Source organism: Poecile atricapillus, chromosome 9 (assembly GCF_030490865.1).
Source record: "Poecile atricapillus isolate bPoeAtr1 chromosome 9, bPoeAtr1.hap1, whole genome shotgun sequence".
Taxonomy (NCBI): Eukaryota; Metazoa; Chordata; class Aves; order Passeriformes; family Paridae; genus Poecile; species Poecile atricapillus.
This window is the reverse complement of record NC_081257.1, coordinates 15,587,914-15,608,350: the sequence shown is the minus strand read 5'-3', so window position 1 is coordinate 15,608,350 and position 20,437 is coordinate 15,587,914. Positions and strand designations below refer to the sequence as shown.

General features: G+C 44.5%; 1 protein-coding gene and 1 long non-coding RNA gene across 6 annotated transcripts in view; one reads left to right on the top strand and one right to left on the bottom strand.

Moving 5' to 3' along the window:
- Positions 1-7,287, bottom strand: part of LOC131582145 (uncharacterized) — a 51,041-nt gene extending 43,754 nt beyond the window's left edge. For all 3 annotated transcript variants that reach the window (XR_009278291.1, XR_009278290.1, XR_009278289.1), the window contains exon 1: positions 5,545-7,287. This is a non-coding gene — a long non-coding RNA (uncharacterized LOC131582145). The remainder of the gene's footprint in view (positions 1-5,544) is intronic.
- Positions 2,628-19,950, top strand: ACOX2 (acyl-CoA oxidase 2). 3 transcript variants are annotated; one of them, XM_058845011.1, is made up of 15 exons: positions 2,628-2,798; positions 3,483-3,764; positions 4,938-5,100; positions 7,705-7,856; positions 8,099-8,206; positions 8,892-9,011; positions 9,466-9,581; positions 9,978-10,150; positions 11,178-11,340; positions 11,988-12,178; positions 13,305-13,466; positions 14,429-14,534; positions 16,431-16,648; positions 18,370-18,499; positions 19,228-19,950. In XM_058845011.1, exons 2-15 carry the CDS (start codon positions 3,605-3,607, stop codon positions 19,288-19,290), a joined length of 2,025 nt encoding a protein of 674 aa, XP_058700994.1. In that variant the 5' UTR covers positions 2,628-2,798; positions 3,483-3,604; the 3' UTR covers positions 19,291-19,950. The 3 variants fall into 3 exon arrangements, with proteins under 3 accessions (XP_058700994.1, XP_058700995.1, XP_058700993.1); XM_058845012.1 differs by having other exon boundaries at positions 2,648-2,798; positions 3,539-3,764; XM_058845010.1 differs by having other exon boundaries at positions 2,666-2,798; positions 3,587-3,764.
- The last annotated feature ends 487 nt before the right edge of the window (positions 19,951-20,437 follow it).

The following is a 20,437-nucleotide window of genomic DNA, read 5'->3' as shown; positions in this document are numbered from 1 at the left end:
AATTCCAATCTGATTTTTGACTGAGGATGCCCACCTGCCTGGCAGGGTAAAATCCACACAAAACCAAGGAAACTCATCCTTGGATTTAATTCAAAAACACATTTTTGAACTGACAAGTAATCCTCACACAAGTGAGCCTATTTATTTATTTTTAAACATTTTTAAAGTTGCTTTAGCAACAACCAAAGACCACAGATTTAGCAGATAAGAAAAAGAGACGATGTTTCACATGTGCAGGTCATGCACACCATGGTTCCTGAGTCCCAGGACACAACTGAATGCAGCAAAGCAAATGAAAAGGACTTCTCTGTCTCATTAGTAACATCCTTATCAGCACAGATGCCAACATCCCACTCAGAACAAGGCAGAGGTGGTGCTTGGATGCCTTTCTCTGACAGCAGGTATCTGCTGGGGTTGTCACACTGGGAGGTGTTCCCAACCCTCCTCACCCTGTGGCACTGATGTGGCCAGTCAGCTCCTCACTGGGGGTGAGATCTCATTCACTAAACCTGTTCTTCAGGTCAGGTGTACAAAACATCTTCCCACCTCTTTGATGCTTATAAGAACAGCTCCCTTGCTACCCTACCATGGCAGGTTGTGTACTTCATTTCCTGCCATAAACTTTTCAAAGGGACAAATTTTCTCTCTAGCCCTTTGGTTAGAGATGAGACCAGAGCACTCACACAGGACTTTGTAAAACACTTCATCAACATTTCCCAGCCAGCAGTGAGGTTTCAATGGGCTGTGCCCCAAAACTCCTGACACTGATCACACACCTCCTTCCATGTACAGATGGCAATGGTAGTTGTTCATTGTGACAGTTCCTCTTCTGTGGAAGAGAGTAAGAACCAATCACTTCTGCTCTTTAAAGATAAAAACCTTTTAGCTATACTCAAACTGCTCCATTGCCTGGAATTTCTCGTACTGACAGTTTTCAATACCAGCTTTGCTCTTTATCCAGGTCATGCTGAGATCTCTTCTCCTGTGCACTCACTCCTGAAGTGCTCCTAGATAATTTGCTGCAGTGAAATGTCCTGTCAAGGAACACTTATATTTTACTACATAATTTTTTCCTCATGACTGCCTGAGAAATGGCAAGTTATGGTTTTCTTCCTCAAGCCAATGGTACCCTCAGACTGGCCCTGGCTGAACACCTCATCTCAAGAATTCACCTTGGCCTATCCTAGGTATTTTTCCATATCTAGATCATTTCCCAAAATGATCTAAAATTGCCACAGGCTGAACAATTTTTTCATATAATGCTTTTTGATGAAAGCATTATATGAAATCTTGAATTGGCCGTGATACTGGTGAGATCCAGCCTAATGAAAATGGGCAAAAATGTAAAATTATCAGCAACATAATAATGAGAGTGTTCCAACACACCATGGCAGGCACTCTTGTGGGTTTTGTTGGTTCTTAGCACAGCCCATGAGATCTTTGGCCATCCACAGGCACTTGGAGCCGAGATGGGTGTGCAGCTCTGGTGGCTCTCCAGCTCAGACCTCACTAACACAGACTTGCAATGACCTACTCAGGCAGCACCAGAGCCTGCCCAAATATAAACCTGTATGAACATCAAGTTGCAAAGAGATTCAAGGACAGGCTTTTTCCAGTGTGCCATCCCTCACCCTCCCTTCAGGAGAGCCAGACGCACTCACTGAATTACAAACAGCAGTCAAGAAGCACAAGGCCAAGCACTTCTGACTCCAGAAGAAGGAAATGTAAGAACAAATGGAAAAATCCCACAGAGCACTTCAGAAGGATGTACTGCCTCCCAACCACTCGTGACCCTGAGTCACTGTGGGATGTGATACTGTGCAGTACAGACCAGAAAACAGCACATCCATAGGATGCCCTGTCGCTCTGGGACTGTGATGGAGCCACATGGCATCTTTAATCTACCAGAGTGATCCCGAGCACACCTTGCACTGCCCGTGAGCCACTCACTGCCTTGCAGCTGGCTGCTCTCACTGCCTGCTGCTCCTCGTGCCTGCTGGGCTTGGTTCAACAAGCTCAACTTCGGGCTTAAAATTATCGTTAACCAAAACTACATCCGATTTCCCAAACTTTGCTTAACTCCCCATGTTAAAGCAAGCCTTCCGTAGTGTGAACCCCGCGCCTCGTTCCCTGACAGAGCAGTTTCCAGCGTGGGTCTGCAGTGGCAGCCCAGACCCATCGATGAGCCGTGGGCAGGGGGATCCTCTGCTGGATTCCCGTCTCGTCAGGCTCGTCCTGCTGTAGCCAGGGTGAGCGGGGTGTGAGGGTTGTGAGCTCCCATCTCCCGTTCCCTGGGCACCAGCAGGGACACATCCAGGACCGCCGGAGGTGAGGGCGGCACATCCCCGTGTCAGGCTCCCTCCGGCAGCCGGCACAGCCCCGCATTCCAGCCCTGCACCCCAAACTGCGGGAAGGGCTGTGGGCAGTGCCTGACAGAAACCCTGAGAGCACGTCAAACCCCAGGCAAGGAGCAGCGCCAACACCGAGGGTGCTGCTCTCCACCCGGAGCAGGCTACGAAAACAATAAACCCAAATTCAAACCACCGGGAGGAGGGCAGAGTGTCGCTTGGGTGACGGAGCTGGAAGTGCAGTCTGGGACCCGGCAGCTGCCTTTAGCGGGATCAGAAGCAGCGCTGTTTTGAAGCGCTGGGGGCTGTGGGATTTTCCTGCCTGCAGAGGTCAGCAGGAACACCCGCGGCGCCGGGCCCGGGGACAAGGTCCCCGCACAGGGCTCGGGAGCCGCGGCCCGGGCAGGGAGGCAGCAGCCGGACGGCTCCACGGAGGACGCCTGGGACGAGGTACGTGGGGGGCTGCGTTTGCACGGAGAGAAAGGAATGGCATTTTCCTCACGCAGCCTCACGGAAGAGGAAGCTGAGGCCGAGGCGTCCCCGGCGCCCAGCCCCGCGCTCCCCGTGACGGCTCAAGGGCAGCGCCGGGTTACCCCCGCCCTCAGAGCCCACCGCGCTGCCCCCAGGCTTTCCTCCCTCCAGCAAGACACCTTGGAATAAAGGCCTGAATATCAGAAAAAGCAGGAATTAATAAGACATTTGCAGTGGTTTCCAGAGTTTGTATTTCTTAAGGTAATCTGATATTTGGAAAGGCAGCAGCCTCTTTAAGGGAAAAATATTATTTATTTCCTACTCACCACGGCTTTTGTTTTTACTAGTGTCCTGTGACCAATCTCACTAACATGAGTTAAGGGTTAATGTAAAGCTGTTCCCCAAGGACAGAGGCAGCACAGGCAGAGCCACCAGTGCCTGTGAGCCCTGGGCCAGAAAACATCAAACATTAACATGTACTTGTGGGATATTCCAGCATGAACTTCGCATAGAATATTGAGGACAGAGTGGGAAAAGAAAAATATTTTACGTTTAGAATATGTCATAAAACCTGCAGTTTTAATTCTTTGAAGTGCCATAAATAAAGTCCATTGCAATGAGGACAGGAGAGCTCCTAAATATTCATGCAACACCCCTGTGCAGGTACATCTTGGCCAACCTACCAAAACAATTCCTTGCTGTGCCAACCCCTCTATCAGGCATCCACTGCCAGGTGCCAGTGCCAGAGGAGCCCTGTCCCTTTGCAGAGCAGCACAGCCTCCAGGATGGCTCTGCTGGAGACCAGCAAATACTCGCAGGGCTCAGTGCTCGGCAGTGTGAACCCCGACCTCGCCAGTGAGCGGCAAACAGCCTCCTTCAGCGTGGAGAAGCTCACGGCCCTGCTGGATGGCGGCACGGAGCAGACGCGGATACGGAGGGCAGTGGGTGAGTGATCCTTACAAGGCCGTGGTGGGGGCTGGCACAGGCCATGGCTATGTCCTGCTGCTCTGCTCCTCCTTTGCAGCACAGTGGGGTTTGTGATCCTGGGCATTTGCTTATCCCCCCCATCTCTTTAAAAAGTGGGAGTGTGGAGCTGGAGTCTTCTCTTCATGTAAATCAATATGACTCCTCCGCAGCCACTCCTGCTGCCTGAAGCTTTTCCTCCTCCCTGCTCCCATCCCCTGTCTCAGGCAAGACTGGTTAAACTGGAATACGAGAACTGAGGGTCAAGCATCCATGTGCAAGGGAAATGCGTGCAGGGGCTGGTGCTGCTGTGTAGAAATGCACATCACGTGTGAACCACAGCCAGCTTCCCTCCTTGGCACATTGGGCTCATCCAGGTGGGGAATTTCTTGTGTGGGTTGGCTCAACCAGGCTAAGCTGCTCTCACTTGTGATGGGTGTGCCAAAAAATGACTGTTGCTCAGAAGAAAGAGGAAAAAACCCACTCTGTTGTCTCTGTAACTGCATCCATATTATACACTTACCAAAGGAAAACAGCAAAGCCACTGGGATCACCCTCTTCACAGTGCCACTGGAGTTCAGTATAACTTTCCACATGAAAAGACTCAAGGTTTAAGGTAAAATGGACAAGGGGAGTGTTCAAACTGACACAGAAAAAGTGACTCAGGGTTGTTTTGCAACAGTGCAATGGGCTGGTAACATCCCGAGCAGGACACCCAGCAGGCTCTGGCCATAACCCACCCTCTAGCTAAGGCAGCTCACCACAGCCTGGGCAAAATGCTGCTCACCACAGCCCCTACTGCCCTCACAGCAATTGGAGGCAGAGGGATCCTCGGCATCCTCTGCCAACAGTCACCTCTCCCACTGTGACCAGGCAGGGTGCCTTACCCTGCAGGGTCACCCTTTCCACTGAACAGACCCCTCTCTCAGGCCCACTCAGTTCCCCTTCTGCTTCCCCAAATCCACTGCTTTTCAGTTAGATGTGACAGCCATGGGAACCAGAACTGGCAAAACAAAACCTGCCTGCAAGCACCCTAAAAATCACAGCATCAGTATCCATGAGTCCAGTTGTGCCTGCTCTTCCCGAACATGGCTCAAGGCACTGCCTGCACTTCCCGAGCCCCAGGAGAACCAACTGTTCTGTGTTGCTTTGCAGTGGAAGTTATCGAGTCTGACCCTGTATTTAGCAGAGAAAATCAGTATTTCCAGACCCAGAATGAGAGGTATGAAGCAGCAGTCAGGAAGGCTGTTCATCTCCAGAAAAAGATGCATGAGATGGGATGGACTGAGAATGGACCTGAATTTAAGTACATTTACAGGTGATTTTTTTTTTTTTTTTAAATGTACAACTATTTTGTTAAAAGCTTTGTATGCCAACAAGAATCAGCTTTAGCAAAGGCTAGGAAAGGCCAGCAGCTGACAGAATAGGTTTGGATAAAAATGTGAAGCAGGTTTTTACTTCAGCAGCACACTTGGGAAAAGGAAAATGGTGGTACGCAACCAGGAACTTCTCAAAGAGTAACACACGGGTACAGTATGATAGATCACAGCAGTTCACAATCACGAGATTTCTATTTCAACAACCTCCTTACTTGTGCTACAGCTCTCATACCACCCCTTAGACATTTTTAAATGTATAACCAGCATTATGGTTAGTGCTGCTGTTTCAGTTACATTACTGACTTCTAAATAAAGATTACATTTTGTGTATCAAGAAAACACATTTTATTAAAGGGAAAAAAAAAGAAAAAATAAAAACTCACCTTAGTTGTGCAGGTAGATGAGAATGAAATATTTTCACAGTCCTTTCCTTTAAAAGTTTTTTTAACACTTTGTGTAGGGTTGAACTCCACATTTCAATTGGTTGCCACTCCTTTCCCCCTTTGTTCAATCTGTTCCTGGCTGGCTGTTGCCCAGGGCACACTGTCTGCTTGGTGGGGTCATGTACCCAGCAGGAAGGTGCAAGTTCATAAGTGTCACTCAGAAGGGCAGTGCCTGTCCCTTACACAGCACTGCTGACACTCAGAGCCACTTTCTGGCATTTCATAGACTCATAGAACAGTTTGGGTTGGAAAGGACATTTAAAGGTCATCTAGTCTAGCCTTCTGCAGTGAGCAAGGACATCTTCAACTAGATCAGGTGGCTCGGAGCCCTGTTCAACCTGCCCTGAAATGTTTGCAGGGAGGGAACATCCACCAGCTCTCTGGGCAACCTGTGCCACTGTTTCACCATGCTCATTGCAAATGAGTTCTTCATTATGTCTAGTCTAAATCTGCCTTTAGTTCAAAACCATTACCCCTTGCCCTATGGTAATAGGCCCTGCTAAAAAGTTGTCTCCATCATATGAAAGATGATAATTTTTTATGCTGAGCTCTTCAACAGTTACACCGAGCAGAACTAATGAAGGTGGAAATGTGCCATCAAGAGCTCTTGGACCTGATCATTATATTTCCATTAAAAAGCAGCTCTCCACTGCTCCCTCAGAACAAAAAAAAATCCCACCCCTTCTCCCACCCAGGTGTGCTTTTATCAGGCCCCCTGATGCCAAAGGCTGCAGCAGGACCAGCCCTGTGTTGTCCCATTTCCAGGATTAAGAGCAGAGCTATGTGCAGGGCAGCTCTTGCCTGATGGAACTCCAGGTGAGCACCAAGCTCTTATGACAGAATCCTGGCTCCCAGTGCCAAGCGCAGTGAATCACTCACACAATTTAAAACCCAGCTTTTCAAATTGCTGCTAAAGGAACGTTATTTCTGGCCAGGCTGCCAAGGATTCATTAAGTCATTTTCTGTTAATCAAAGCAATTTCCCTTTAACTTCTTTGTTCATATTTCCCCCCCACACTGTTTCAGCATGATTAATTCTCTCTCAGGGCCAGTATAAAAGAAAGGTCAGAGTAATTTTTTAACAATAGAAGGTATCTATGTGAAAGGAGATGCTCTCTAGAGCACTGCAATAAAGCAATGTGCTAACAGCCACTCAGCTACTGAGAACAGCACAGCCACTTATTTGTACATGTACGTGTATGAGGGGATTCAACCATGTTCTGAGGAATCCCAGGAAGATGATATAGTCATATTCCTCATGTTTTCTTATTATTTCTCACACATAAAAAAAAAAGCTTAAATAAATTTCTCATTTGCGCCATGGAAATCACTGTACCCAAGTTCCCATGCACAGTTTCTAGAATAGTGTTTTTTAGGATGTGTGCAGATGGTAATGGCAAAGGACCTGAACAGATAATTAACCAGGGGTTACATGGGTGTACTTGAATTTTTCCACAAGAAAATGACATCTTGATTCAGGACAAGTCTCCCCAAACACCAGTATTGTTCACTGACAGCAACAGGCAGCCAACAAACAGCAAAAAATACAGCAACAAACCCAACCTACCATGGTATGTCTGCTGAATGGGAAGGTTCAGGAGATCCAGGTCCCAGACACCTACATGTGTAATTCAGTCTAATATGCCCCACAGTTAATTGCTAGGGTTTGGGGGTTTTCAAATAGAGTGCTGTTTTGCTCTTTTTAGTTCACCTTCAAAATCTGACTTAAATAATCAAGAAAAAAAATCCTATGAAGTAAAATAAAAATACAAAATGCTCACAGAGCCTCAGGAGCTTGGGAGCTGGGTTGTGCTTTTAGCTCAGCATCTGCTACTCAGAACAGATAATTCCTCCAAGACCAAGTGAACTGAGCAAGCACCACAAATGCAAACTCTGCTATAAAAGAAGAAACAAAAGCAGATTGGAAGGGCACTTTTCCTGCAATGCTGTGCTGATGCTGGGTGCTAGGCAAGGTATGACAAGGCAGAAATCAAAAGGCAGCAGGTGGTATTGTCTGGTGACCACTGCAGTGCCACTGCCTCATTCATCACATGCCTGGAACTTCATCCCCTTAAAAACACCCCTTGTGCCTTCTCTGCAGGGCACTGTCAGGAGATGTCGCGTTCCTCCTCCACCGCGTCTTCATGAGAAGTATTTCAGTGCTGGGCTCTGACAAACAAATTTCCAAATGGATTCCTCTCGCCACCCAGCACAAGCTTATTGGAAGCTACGCACAGACTGAACTGGGACATGGTAAGGCTGTGGGGAAAGCAGAATTTCTGTATGACACAAGCCTGCAGCCCTGATTCCCATGGGAATTTGACTCCAAATTGTCCATCCTTTACTGGGACGGGGGTCGTTGGGTTCTCATTCATGGTTCTCGTCAGAAGAGTAACCACAAAACCCTGGTAATACTCACAGCCAGCTTCCAGGGATCCTTCACCCTCTCCATCCCAGGAGATAGATACATAGATATTAATTTCTTTTTTTTAAAGGCACTTACCTTCAGGGTTTGGAAACGACAGCAGTCTTTGATACTGCTACTCAGGAGTTTATACTGAACACACCAAAGATCTCTGCCATGAAGTGGTGGCCTGGAGATAGTAAGTACCACACAAAATATTTTAGTTTTTGCCTCCTTCAGTTACTGCATCTACCCTAGTTAAGCTCTGTGTTTGAGGGCCCAGGTGCTAGCAGAAGACTTCAATAAGAGACACTCTCATGGACAAGCGAGAGAAAGGGGGTTGTCCAAGTTCAAAGACCACAAGGGAGCCACCATCATTTGCAAAAATCCCTTTGGTTGCAGGCTGAAGAACTTCACTCAAGAAAGCTATTGCCTCTGCAGGAATAAATCTTCCCTTCTTTATAAATAATACTCAGACAAGCAAAAACTGCAGGGAGGTCATCAGCATAAAGGATTAGATTCATCAGACAATCTCAGCATAAAGGATTCAAGTGTGAAATTCTTGGCTCCCTTCAGGAAGGTATTTAACAGAAAATAACTGGAGTCACTGCAACAGCCACAGCACTTCCCACTCTCAGCATTACATTAGCTCAAACTGTTTATTTTTTCTCATATTCTGTTACAAAACCATTAATCCAAGCCTTATGGGCAGCAACAGAAGCAGAATGATGGTGTAACTTCTGAGAGCTAAGAGCAGGCTGATTTAGGTTTCCAGCACACAATTGTGCTGACCCATACCTAACACATAATTAGTACTGACCGACCTTAACAGTGTTTGTGCTGGAACTTGTCTTAAGGGAATGGGGCTGTTTTTATTCTCACAGTGGGAAGATCAGCAACCCACACAGTGGTCTTTGCTCAGCTGTACATCCATGGGAAGTGCTATGGCATCCATCCTTTCATCGTGCAGATACGCAGCCTTCAGGATCATTCCCTCTGCCCAGGTAAATAACCCCAGACACTGCAGCACTAGGTTCTCTGCCTATTTTGCCCTTAAATGTTTTCTAAAATGTTGGGCCCAGGGAGAGTTATAATTGCCAAAACCAAGCCAAGAGAGTTACCAAGATGTAGTTATCATTAACCCCAACTATTTGTTCTGAAGGGAAATATAACATATCCTCAGCCATATCAAGACCAAGCCTTTGTCATAACCAGAAGCCTGGGTTGCTCTGAGCACCTCAGTTCTGATCCCAGCCAGCACAGATCCATGTCAATGGATCATGAAAACAATCTACTACAAGGCATTCAAATGCCTGTTTCACCCCTTGGGCAAGATCACCCATGCTGGGGAACAAGCAGAGCTGACCATGCCCTTCATTTAATGTCCCCATCCTGACACAAAATGGGGAGCAAAAAGTTCAAGTGGAAGTAAGTACGCTGTGTTTTCTCCTTCTGCAGGCATAACTGCAGGAGATATCGGGCCCAAAATGAATTTTGAGCACATTGACAATGGCTACCTCCTGCTGAAGAATGTGCGCATCCCCAGGGAGAACATGCTGAGCAAGTTTTGTGAGGTATGTGTGGACTCACATCACAAGCTTGCTGCCAGACTCTCATTCCACAGCCAGAGAGACAACAGGGACCTGTCTAAATTTGGGACAAGAATCTTCCTTTGAGTGTCAGCAAGTCTCTGAGGTTTTATCAAGGGCAGAAGGTACCTGAATCCTAAATGAATGTCAGTGTCAAGAATTCCACAGTCAGAAACTAGGGATCATGGGGCAGGTAGAACCTACTCTGACAGAAGCAGTAAGAGTTTGTCTCTTCAGATGGGTACCTTTCATCCATCATACATAAAAGCATTGTTTGCTTTCAGTGAAGGATTTTTATGTCCATTTTATTCCATGCATAGCGATTACACAACCATAATAGTACTGAATAAGGCAGCATCTGACAGCCTCTCTCTACTCTAGGTTCAACCAGATGGCACCTATGTAAGACAGGGGTCGCAGAAGATTAATTACTTCACAATGACGACAGTGCGCATTTCACTCATTTCAGACGAGGTTCTGACACCCCTCATGAAGGCTTGCACCATCGCCATCCGATACTCGGTGGTTCGCCGGCAGTCCAAGTTAAAGCCTGGGTAATGCCATGCATCCCAGTGGGAAGGGAACTGTACACTGTGTTCTCTCATGCCAGTTTGTATTTCTTCTCTTCATCTTATCTTTCAGCCCATCACTGGCTGATTTCCTGGCCCAGACAGGGCATGATAAACATGCTTCCCCATTATTTACATTAACGAGCTTCAGTCAAAGTACAAGAGAATGTTTACTTTGAATAGGTCAGTGGCTCACACAAGCAACTTATTCTTTTATAACTGGCCTTCCCCTGTAATCCCATAACTGAACAGAATCCAGACAAAGTGGACAAGTTGCTGAATTCTTACTCCATAGTGTCCTACTAGTGGATGTGACATTAAAATACCTTCCAACATCCAGAAATCCAATATCCACACTTTAAGCACTGAATTGTATTCAGAGTTGAATCCCCATTATTTTTAAAGAGATATGTTAATTTGAGTGGATTACAAAGATTTCCATTTAAATCACCTTTCAAAAAAGAGAGATTGTGTTCAAACACAAACCAAACAGAAGAGCACAGCAGCTGAACTATTGTAATAACCAATTCCATTGATTGAATCCCTAAATGTACCAACCACAGCAGAAATGATAAAGAACATCCAAAAACAGCTCAGAAAACTTTAAATAATTCAGACTCAAACATTTTCAGAGAAACATTTCTATGCTAGGGACTACAAAGTTTCCATTTAAAAAGCCAAAGATTATCAGGGTGCAATGCCACTGCCTTTCCTGGAACACCTAACAACTTGCTGTCCTTGAAGACCTCATTCTCATCCTCTCCTGCAGTCCCTGTTCCCCTCTGTACTCACTGACCACACAGAGCCTTTTCTACACTGTTAGGCTTTTTTGGATTTGATTCTCTAATAGCTTAGTAACCTGGGCAGATTTCCTGTCTCACTGTCTGCTCAGTTTTGTTCACACACTGCTTCTTGGTAATGATAAACGTCATTTTCATTCTGCAGCAGGTAAAGTAATAGTAGCTATGCCCCTGTCCACACTTTCCCTGCTTCATCAGCTGTCTTCCAACAGGGAACAAGAAGCAAAAATCCTTGACTACCAGACTCAGCAAGAGAAACTTCTGCCCCAGCTGGCAGCAGCCTATGCCTTTCATTTCATCAATGACTACCTGCAGGAGCTATTCAACAGGGGGTACACAGAGATCCAGAGGAAGAACTTTGACATGCTGCCAGAGGTGAGCTACAGCAGGATTAACTCATACAGCATTTCTGTTCTCTAAATGTTAAAATATTTTAGTAAACTGGACGAACATTTCTTTCACCACTAAAGAACTGGAGAAAGAGGAAGCACTCAGAGGTCAAATGACGTGTCCCAGGTCTGCAACCAGTCAGCAACATCACTTGCTCTACCACCCCAAACTTTTTGTTTTGGGAACCATTGCAGAGTGAAAAGTCCTTGGAAAGCATGTCCAAAGCCTCATTCCAAGTAGCTGGTGGCACAAAGTGTTATTACACAACTACATCTGCAATGCGCATGCACATACATCTGAGCCAAAACCAAAAATGCAACTTTTAGACAGAACAGAGTATTTTGCAATTGGGTGCTTGTAATGAAGACACAGTCTGAACAAAGGTGGCCAAAGCCAGAACTGGCTGAGAGGAACCCAAAAATGCATGAACTGACTACCATGTGCCCAGACAGGAGCATGTGCAGCATCCCAGAGAGACAAAGGCCAGACTCAGGGAACTGGGTGCTACAACCACACAAAGGGGGATCTGACCAGAATTTCATGCCCAGATATTGCACCAGATTTTAAAAAGGAACTTATTTTGAAGATTCCACCAGTAATACTCTGCTTTCTTCTCACTCTTTTTTTAACAGCTTCATGCATTATCTTCAGGTTTTAAAGCCGTGATCACTCAGCACTGCACTGCAGGAGTGGAGATCTGTCTCCGGGCCTGTGGGGGCCATGGCTACTCCCTGCTGAGTGGACTGCCTTCCTTGTATACCAAAATACTTGCCTCTTGTATTTATGAAGGGGAAAACACCATTTTGCTCCTGCAAACTGCCAGGTAACAATTCAAATGTGTTCATCTAAAAGCCTTCCCCCTCGTTTATTCAGCCTTTACCACTTCTCCAAAACCAGTAAAACCAGCTACTCCTTTCTCACAGCACCTTCTAAAAATACAGCTCAGGACATAAACTATTCATGTCTTCAGTCTAACAATCATGGAAGTGTGTGGGAACTGGATTATCTCTTCTATTTTTGGTTTGGGAAGGTATGCAGGTGCTGTTCTGCATAACCTCGTTTTCCTCTTTGCCTGGTAGCACAGCAAAGATATTGCTGTGAAAGTTTTGTGGTTAATTTTTTAAGCTACCAATGTAGCAATGGTACAATGTAACACAATATCAGTAAAGTGTGGTCGATTCAGAGGAAGCAAAGTTGTTGGAAACTGAAAGTGGATGAGTCATGCTCAAAGAACATTACTTTGCTCCAAACATGCAGACTGATGATTCTCAAGAACAGATGAAATACAGGATAAAGAAGCTACAGCTGCTTGAACTTTTAATAATGTATGTTTTTACTAGAAGGAGAAAACCAGGGCACTTCCCACGGTCAGAGCCACCACATAGCTCTGTGCTGCCATTCAGACATTTCTGCAGTCATTACTGCTTTTTGGAAGATCAACAGCAAGGTCAACAGAAATGCTGTACCCTTTTAATTCCAGACCTGGTCAGTCTAGCTTATAGCAAAGGTACCAAAAAACTAAGGGAGAGGGGAAACTCTCTCCAAAGGGTCTCATGTGTAATGTGACTGTGTGTTGGGGATCACAGAGGGCAAGATCAAATCACCATTAAAGCTCCAGGGCATTGGCACTCAGGTTGCAAAGTTGATAGTGTAACTAATCACCACACTGCTGAGACTGCTAATAGCCACAGCAAGTTTCTGCTGAAAAAAATATCATTATGGATTACTGTACTATTAAATAAAGTAGACAGGCCACCCCTGAGACCCACCACAGGTTATTGTGAGTAATATGCAAAACAAAAGGTCATTACTTGCTCAAATCCATTCTGGGCCACTGATGGGATGGGTCACATCTTGCTGCTCCTCACCTGAGCCCACTTTCCTTTTTGCATGTCTGTTTGCTGTGAGGAGATGACCATACCCTGCTCTGACTGTTACCCTCTTCCCAGGTTCCTGATTAAGTGCTTCATGGCAGCCAGTGCTGGCCAGCCTGTGCCACCATCTGTCACTTATCTGGCTGCAGTGAAACATGGGAGGTGTCCAGCCAAGAACAAGTTGGATTTTCTCAGTCCAGATATTTACACTGAGGCCTACCAACACGTGGCAGTCAGGTCAGTACAGAGGATGGGAGACAGGATTTCTCTCTGACATCAGAAATGTGTTAAGAGCTCAGCTTCTTCCTTGCTTTAAAGGGAGGTAAAATAAAATAAGTTAAACTAGGATTGGCACCATCTGTTCCTGAAAGGAAAAGGAAGGCTACATAGGATTAACAGCCATGTCAGATGTTCAGTATGAAGCTGAACATTCACACTCAGAAGTTTTTAAGCCATGTGCTACCAAACAACAACATGTCAAAGAGTTGGTGGCACTATTAAAGTAAATGCCAGACCACATCACAGAGTTTCTATCTAGTAAAATCTTTACTGGACCCTGAGCAATTCTATTAGAATCTTAAAATTTCACATACCTGAGAAAGTGATGTTTATTTTCAGTTTACACCATAGCAAGAACAGAGCCTCTCATTCTGTCTGTAGCCTTTCAACTACACATTCAGCAACTCAACATAAATAAAAATGGTACCATGAGTGGTCTCAGAATTATGTACACTGTTATGGGCTGTATAGGCGTCACCTCTGAAAATCAGGTAAAAAGACAACCCTGCTGTCATTGAAAGCAATGTAAAAACAGCCACTCTTTAAAAAGCTTCATCAATGGGAACAGGATTTGAATCCCTGTGCAGAAAAGGAGAAACATCATATTACAGCAGTCCAGTATTCCTGTTTATTTTGGAAACGCTCCTTACACACGCACAACCCAAGAAAAGCTCAGCTAAACCCCTGGTAAACTACCCTGGAAGCTGAGAAGGCAGAAATCCTTCAGTACCAGGGTGGTCCGGGTTCTTCTCACAATTTATACCTAGATTTTGCATCATCTAAGTTCACTCATACTATGTGTAGATAACTCCAGATGTCAGAAATACCAGTTAGCCCTTCAGTCACACATAACTCCCAAGTGCAAATTCATGCATGCGGGATGCAGATACAAGATGCTTTGTGCTTTTTCAATTTTTCAGGCTCACAAGCAGCACAGCAGCAAAACTACAGGATTTAATTCAGTCTGGAGTCAAAAAGCATGATGCATGGAACCAGTGCACAGTGCAGCTGGTGCAGGCTGCAAAGGTTAGCAAAATTTATTTGCTTATCAAATGTTTGTCTTTATGAAATAATATGCAACAGAAATGGCATGATTAGCTTAAAGCCTCAGTGCTGTTAATTGTTTCCTGTTGGCATCTAAGAGACACCACAGACGGTCACTGTGGTCTACATGGTGGAAAAGTTGTAGTAAGAAGCAATTCCTGGTATGAAAAATTTGCTGTCTGTATAGGCCAGGTAGAAAAAGACTAGGAGAAATGAAAGGGAGGAAAAATACATTCACAGCTATGCTGCCACTACTGGCAGAATCAGACCTCCCATATCCTGCAACAAAAACCCACCATCTACAGCCAACACTCATCAACTGGATAACAATCCAGTGCTTCTGGTCTTCCTAAAGCCACTCCACTGAAAGCTGGTGGAGTCACAGCAAAGGATGGAACATGCCTAGTATTTCTTCCATCTCCTGGAAAGGTAACTGCAGGGAAAAGAGGGAAAACCAGTGATAAGTGCAATGTTAACTTCTGGAAGATAAATCAAATTTATAAGAGGTGCTTTCAGCTGAAGTAGCATTGAGATAGCAGCATGTGTTCCCTAAAACAAGGGTGAATTAGTACAGAATTAAGCAGAAAAGAGGGGAGAAAAGCCCTAAATATTAATGAAAACTAAATCATTGATAGTTCTGTATCTCCAAAAACCAAAATTCTTTTTTTAATATGCAATTAATGCAGCTCTTCCATACAGTTATGGAGAAGATCTTTCTTCCCTTCCCTTCATTTTGAAACAGATCCACAACTTATTTTAACTATTTCTGAAGAGCCTAACAAAAGCAGAGGGCTGGCTGTGGTATCATCAGTGCTGCTGCTAGACTCTTCAGAAAATGGGATCCAGGCCCACAAAGTTTCTTAAATCTTTCAGGGACAAGAAAAGTCATCCAAACCCCTTGAGGTTGCCACATAACTTTAAAATTTTGATATACTGCTGCCTTCCTGAGGCAATTCTGTATTTACTTCTTATTCCATACCTTCCCTGGAGATTCACCCACACATCTGGCATGGCAACTCTATGAACTGACACCTGCCAGCTCTCAGCTGAGTGGCTCAGACACCGGGCAAACTCCACATGGGTTAATTGCTTGAGTGGCCACTCAGGGTTACTCAGCTTCCCAGGCAGGTTCTGAAGTCCACCCTGCTTCCACCTCTGCTGCTTCACCGTGCCAGCAGGAAGAGCTGCAGTACAGGTGTGCCACACTTTTACACCTACAGCTGGAAGGGAACTGTGAAGTGGGGGAGTGAAGCCACACAAATCCCAACACTACCAACCACCCACAGCAGTGTCAATGTAGCAAAAGTCACCCCACAGACAGCTGGGGTCAGCCTAATTCATCTCCTCTGCACCTCTGCTGACATTTCTGAGTTAGACACTCTACTTGAAATTACCAGTTTACTTAAGAGCACAAAAGTGGGAGGTAAATTTGGTTGTTCTTCTGTGACAATGGTGTTTCCAGAGCTGAAGCCTTGTAGACACTGATCCCAAAGTACTGTGAGCCCAAGGTCTTCAACAGAAGTTTTCTCCTGTTGATGTACAACATTCACTTACAGCACAAACACATTGGACTGTGTTTCCTTCACATAAACTCTTTGGGATATTCATCAGAACTATTTAAAATAAGTCCTAGCATGATTTCTGAAGCAGTTTTCTGGAGTCTACAAATACCACAGTGTTGACTGTTTACACATTCCTTTTTCTGCTGTTGCTGTAAGCCATGAATGCAAAAGGCCTGGTCACCAGCAAACAAAGAATACAGACTGGAGAAGTGCCAGGGAAATGAAAAGGTTTTATATTCTTTGCAAGAACATTTGAGTCACTTGGCCTACTAAAGTGTTTGAGGTGCATTCACTGTTGATTGCATTTGTTTTCCAGGCTCACTGCCACTACATTGCCGTGAAAAACTTTGCAGAAACTGTGGAAAAACTCGAGACCAAGGCTGGCATCCAGAAGATTATGAAACATCTCTGTGACCTCTTTGCACTACATGGGATCTTCTCAAATACAGGAGCCTTCTTGCATGATGGATACACATCTGCAGCTCAAATGGACATGGTCACAGCATCCTACCTGGACCTCCTGGCTGTCATTCGGTGAGCTGCTTTGGCAGGACACTCACAGCTATCCAGTTTATCCCTATGCTAGATACAAAAGGGTGCTGCTGTACCTATGGCAACATCTCCACAGTCAATTCACCTCATTCAGTTTTTATTTCCATTGCCTGGCAGCACTAGAAATTGATTGAAACATCTACTCAGAGCTTGTTTTCATGGCAGAACAGACCCAAGTGTCCAGCTCCTCTGCAATCTCTAAAGTTCTGTAACATGAAATCTTAAATTATAAATGAAGAAGTCATGAACACTTTCTACCATCTGCAGTAGAGTGAAAGCAGGAAAATATGTAGTCAGAGCACACTGGCAGGAGGCAGCCACAGCAACCCATCACACATTGCAAAATCTGCTTAAGCCACAGCTAATACACCCTACTCTGTTGCCATGGCTGAGCTGCAACTGGTACCCAAACAATCCTGCCTACAGCTACTTCAGATGCATCTGCTTGACACCATTTATCACCAACTCTGAATTCTGAGTTAAGATTTTCACTTACCACAACACTCACAGAGGCTTCTTGACAAAGGGTTCAGCTTTCACTACTCAGTGCTGTTTGTTTAGAACATACAAACTTACAGTGCAGAGGAGTTGCTACTGTATGTAAAATTCTACCTAAGCCACCTGAAGAAAAACAAGAACACACTATAAGCAAGGGCTGAACAGGGCTGAACCAAACAGCAAGGGTTTTCAGAACTGACAGCAGAATCTGAATTAAATGGTATGTTTAACATAACATTTTCAAAAGCCTAACATGTTGTCTTTGGAATTCATTGCAATTTCTGTTTTAGTCAATGACTTGTTAACAGGACTCAAGAATTGAGGTTTTAAATATTTACAGTTAGTAGAAAGGATATAACCACTTCCTGGTCTGTAGCAAAAACCCAGCCTTTCCCAAACCCTCAGACTGCTCTCCCCCTAAAGGAACTGGAAGATGGAAATGCCAACATTTGAGCAAACCACTTTGCATCCTGGTACCTCAGGTGTGAGGTACAACCAGCACAACTTCCTACACCCAGGATGATGGGAGGATGAGGAAAAAGAAACCATCTCCTGCTTAGAAGATGCTGCCTGTGCTCCAGCTCTCCATGCTGTCACACTGGCCCCTGGGCTAGATGGGCCCTTGGATGGGTCAGCGTTGTTTTGCTCTTACAGACATGAATAGAAGAGCTCAACACCTTGTGATGAGATAATAGAAATTCTGAAAGGTAGATGAAGGTTGGAGATCAGCAAAGCAACTTCACATCAATCTGGTAGGAAACTTATTCCACTTTATAAGACACACAAACAGCATAAAAAAAAATGAAACAAAGAAAGACAAAAATCAAAAGAACTAACTGGCAGAGACTACTGAGAAAAAATCTGACATGAGATTGAGTCCTGAATTGGGGATGGAGCCTGGGTGATTACAAGACCCTGCAAACACCCATTCAGCTGTGCAGACAACTCAAGGCATTAGTAGAATGTCACAGATTCACAAAATTATTAGGGCTGAAAGGGATGTCTGGAGAGCATCTAGTCCAATCTCCCTGCCAAGGCAGGGTCACCTAGAGCAGCATTCCCCCACCCAGTAAAGGAGGAAAACTGACATAAGCCTTCCAGGAGAAACCTGGGAAACTGACTTCCAAGTTCATCTTTGATTTATTTTCCCATCTTGCAAAGCAATACCCTCTCAGTAACAGGCATGTCACTCCTGTGCTCTGTAGGAAGGATGCTGTGCCACTGGTGGACGCTTTTGACTTCACGGACAAGAGCCTGAACTCTGCGCTCGGCAGCTACGATGGGCAGGTTTACCAGCGGCTCTACGAGTGGGCTCAGAAGTCACCCACCAACCAGGTAGGGATGAATTACAGCTGGGCAACTTCCACAGCAGCCAGGGCAGAAATTCCTTTTCTTCTAACAAAAGCAATATGGAAGAGATGAGCATTTAATTCTTTGTATCACTGATTTGTATTACATTGTAGAGAATAAGCTAAAAGAAAAGTCTGTTCACATATTATAGAACAGCACTAAATGCAGGGTGTTTTCTATACACTGATACTTTTACTAATGCAAAACTCGGGATTTTAAATATGTCTAACCAGAAAGATTTTAAGTGTTAAACAAGGCAATTTGATCCTTCATAGTCTTTAACACCTTGCTTTCTCAATTCATCCATACTGAGTATGGATGTGGAGTAATGTAAAATTCTGTGTGATGTAAATATGTATTGCTCTGTTTGAAAACTCATTTGGCCTTGAGTGAGATTTTTACTGTGGTAATTGGTATCCCTTTGAAATTCCAGAGCTGAACACAAAATTTACCTTCAGCAAACATTCAAGTCCAATCATATTTTCTGAGTTTAAATAGTATGCTGTCCCCTTTGGGATGAGTGTGGTGTGCTGGTTATGAAGTACAATACATATTATAGGGAAAAAGATCTTGCACATAGTTAAAGTAGCTGGTAGTTTGTTGGTTGTTTTTAAGTAGTGCAGCTTTATGTATTTCAGAGATTGTTCTTAAAAATTATAGCCTTTCTCTTCTTAATTGCCATTAATTTCCTTCCTCATTCTCTTTCTGAACAGATGAGCCCAGCCTACGAGAGGTATTTGAAGCCACTTCTGCACAACACACTATCGAAATTATGAAGACCATGTTCCAAGTGAAGGGCACACATTTCCTTCTGTTCTTTGTGCAGCAGTACATTTATGAAGCGTCAGTAATGACTAATCAGAATTAATAATCAGTTGCTTATTTGCAGTTACAACAAGTATGAAAGATTCTCAGCCAGCCATTTGCAATTAGACAGATGCCAACAGCGCTGAGTGGTACCTGCTGCTGTGAGACAATCTAATCAGGAATGGTCCAGGGTTCGCTGTTTTCTATCCTGAAGTGTCTTGATAGCATCAAAACTCTCTCACTTGGCTTTCTTACTCTCTTTCTAAAGCCACTATATGGTGATTGAGAGAAAAAAAAACATCACCACACTGTGAACCCTCTCTCAGTGAGTTGTAACTATATAGTGACTTCAGAAACCCAGAACAACCAACTTTACTGAAAAATCCATGGTGAAATAATGATCTTAGGAACAAGCTGTTCTCTTCAATCAGAAAGTATATTTGAAAGTGCATCTGTTTTGACAATTAAAATAGCTCTTGATTTGCTCAGTACTGGAATATTCCTGCCTAATGAAGATGCAGACAAAGCTGATGCCAGCTCCAGTCTGCAGAATTTACCTTCCCATTAATAGAGCTGCTCATACTGTCTTTCTATAAATCTTTAGCTCCAATAAAGTGTATTATTTGGAATACTGCTTCTCTAATTATTATTATTAACAATTATGGAAAGGGCAGGCTGATCCAGGCCAGTCATTAATTTGCTCGTAAATGAAGTGTTGCAAAGAACATCTTGTGATTATAATTCAATGCCAGTTAACACGGAAATTTCTTACCATGTGTTGCAAGAAAGAAACAACTTTTCCTGAGCTTCATCAGTTCTACTTCTCTTCCCTCCTTGATAGCAAGAATAAAGCTCTCACTGCTGCCTCTTATTACATAAGTCAAAAACCTGCAATGTATGAACAGGAAGAGACAAAATATGACAGAGAAGTACCCCCCGAGACAGGCCTTTAGAGCTAGATATGGGATGGAAAGCTCCCACCTGCTTGGGACAAGAACTTCATGGGAGAACAGAATCCACTCCACAAAACAGGTACTAACTCGCTCACTCCCAGCTGCAATCAGGTTAGAACATATCCAGAAATTCTATTAATAACTATAACAAAGGGACCAGGAT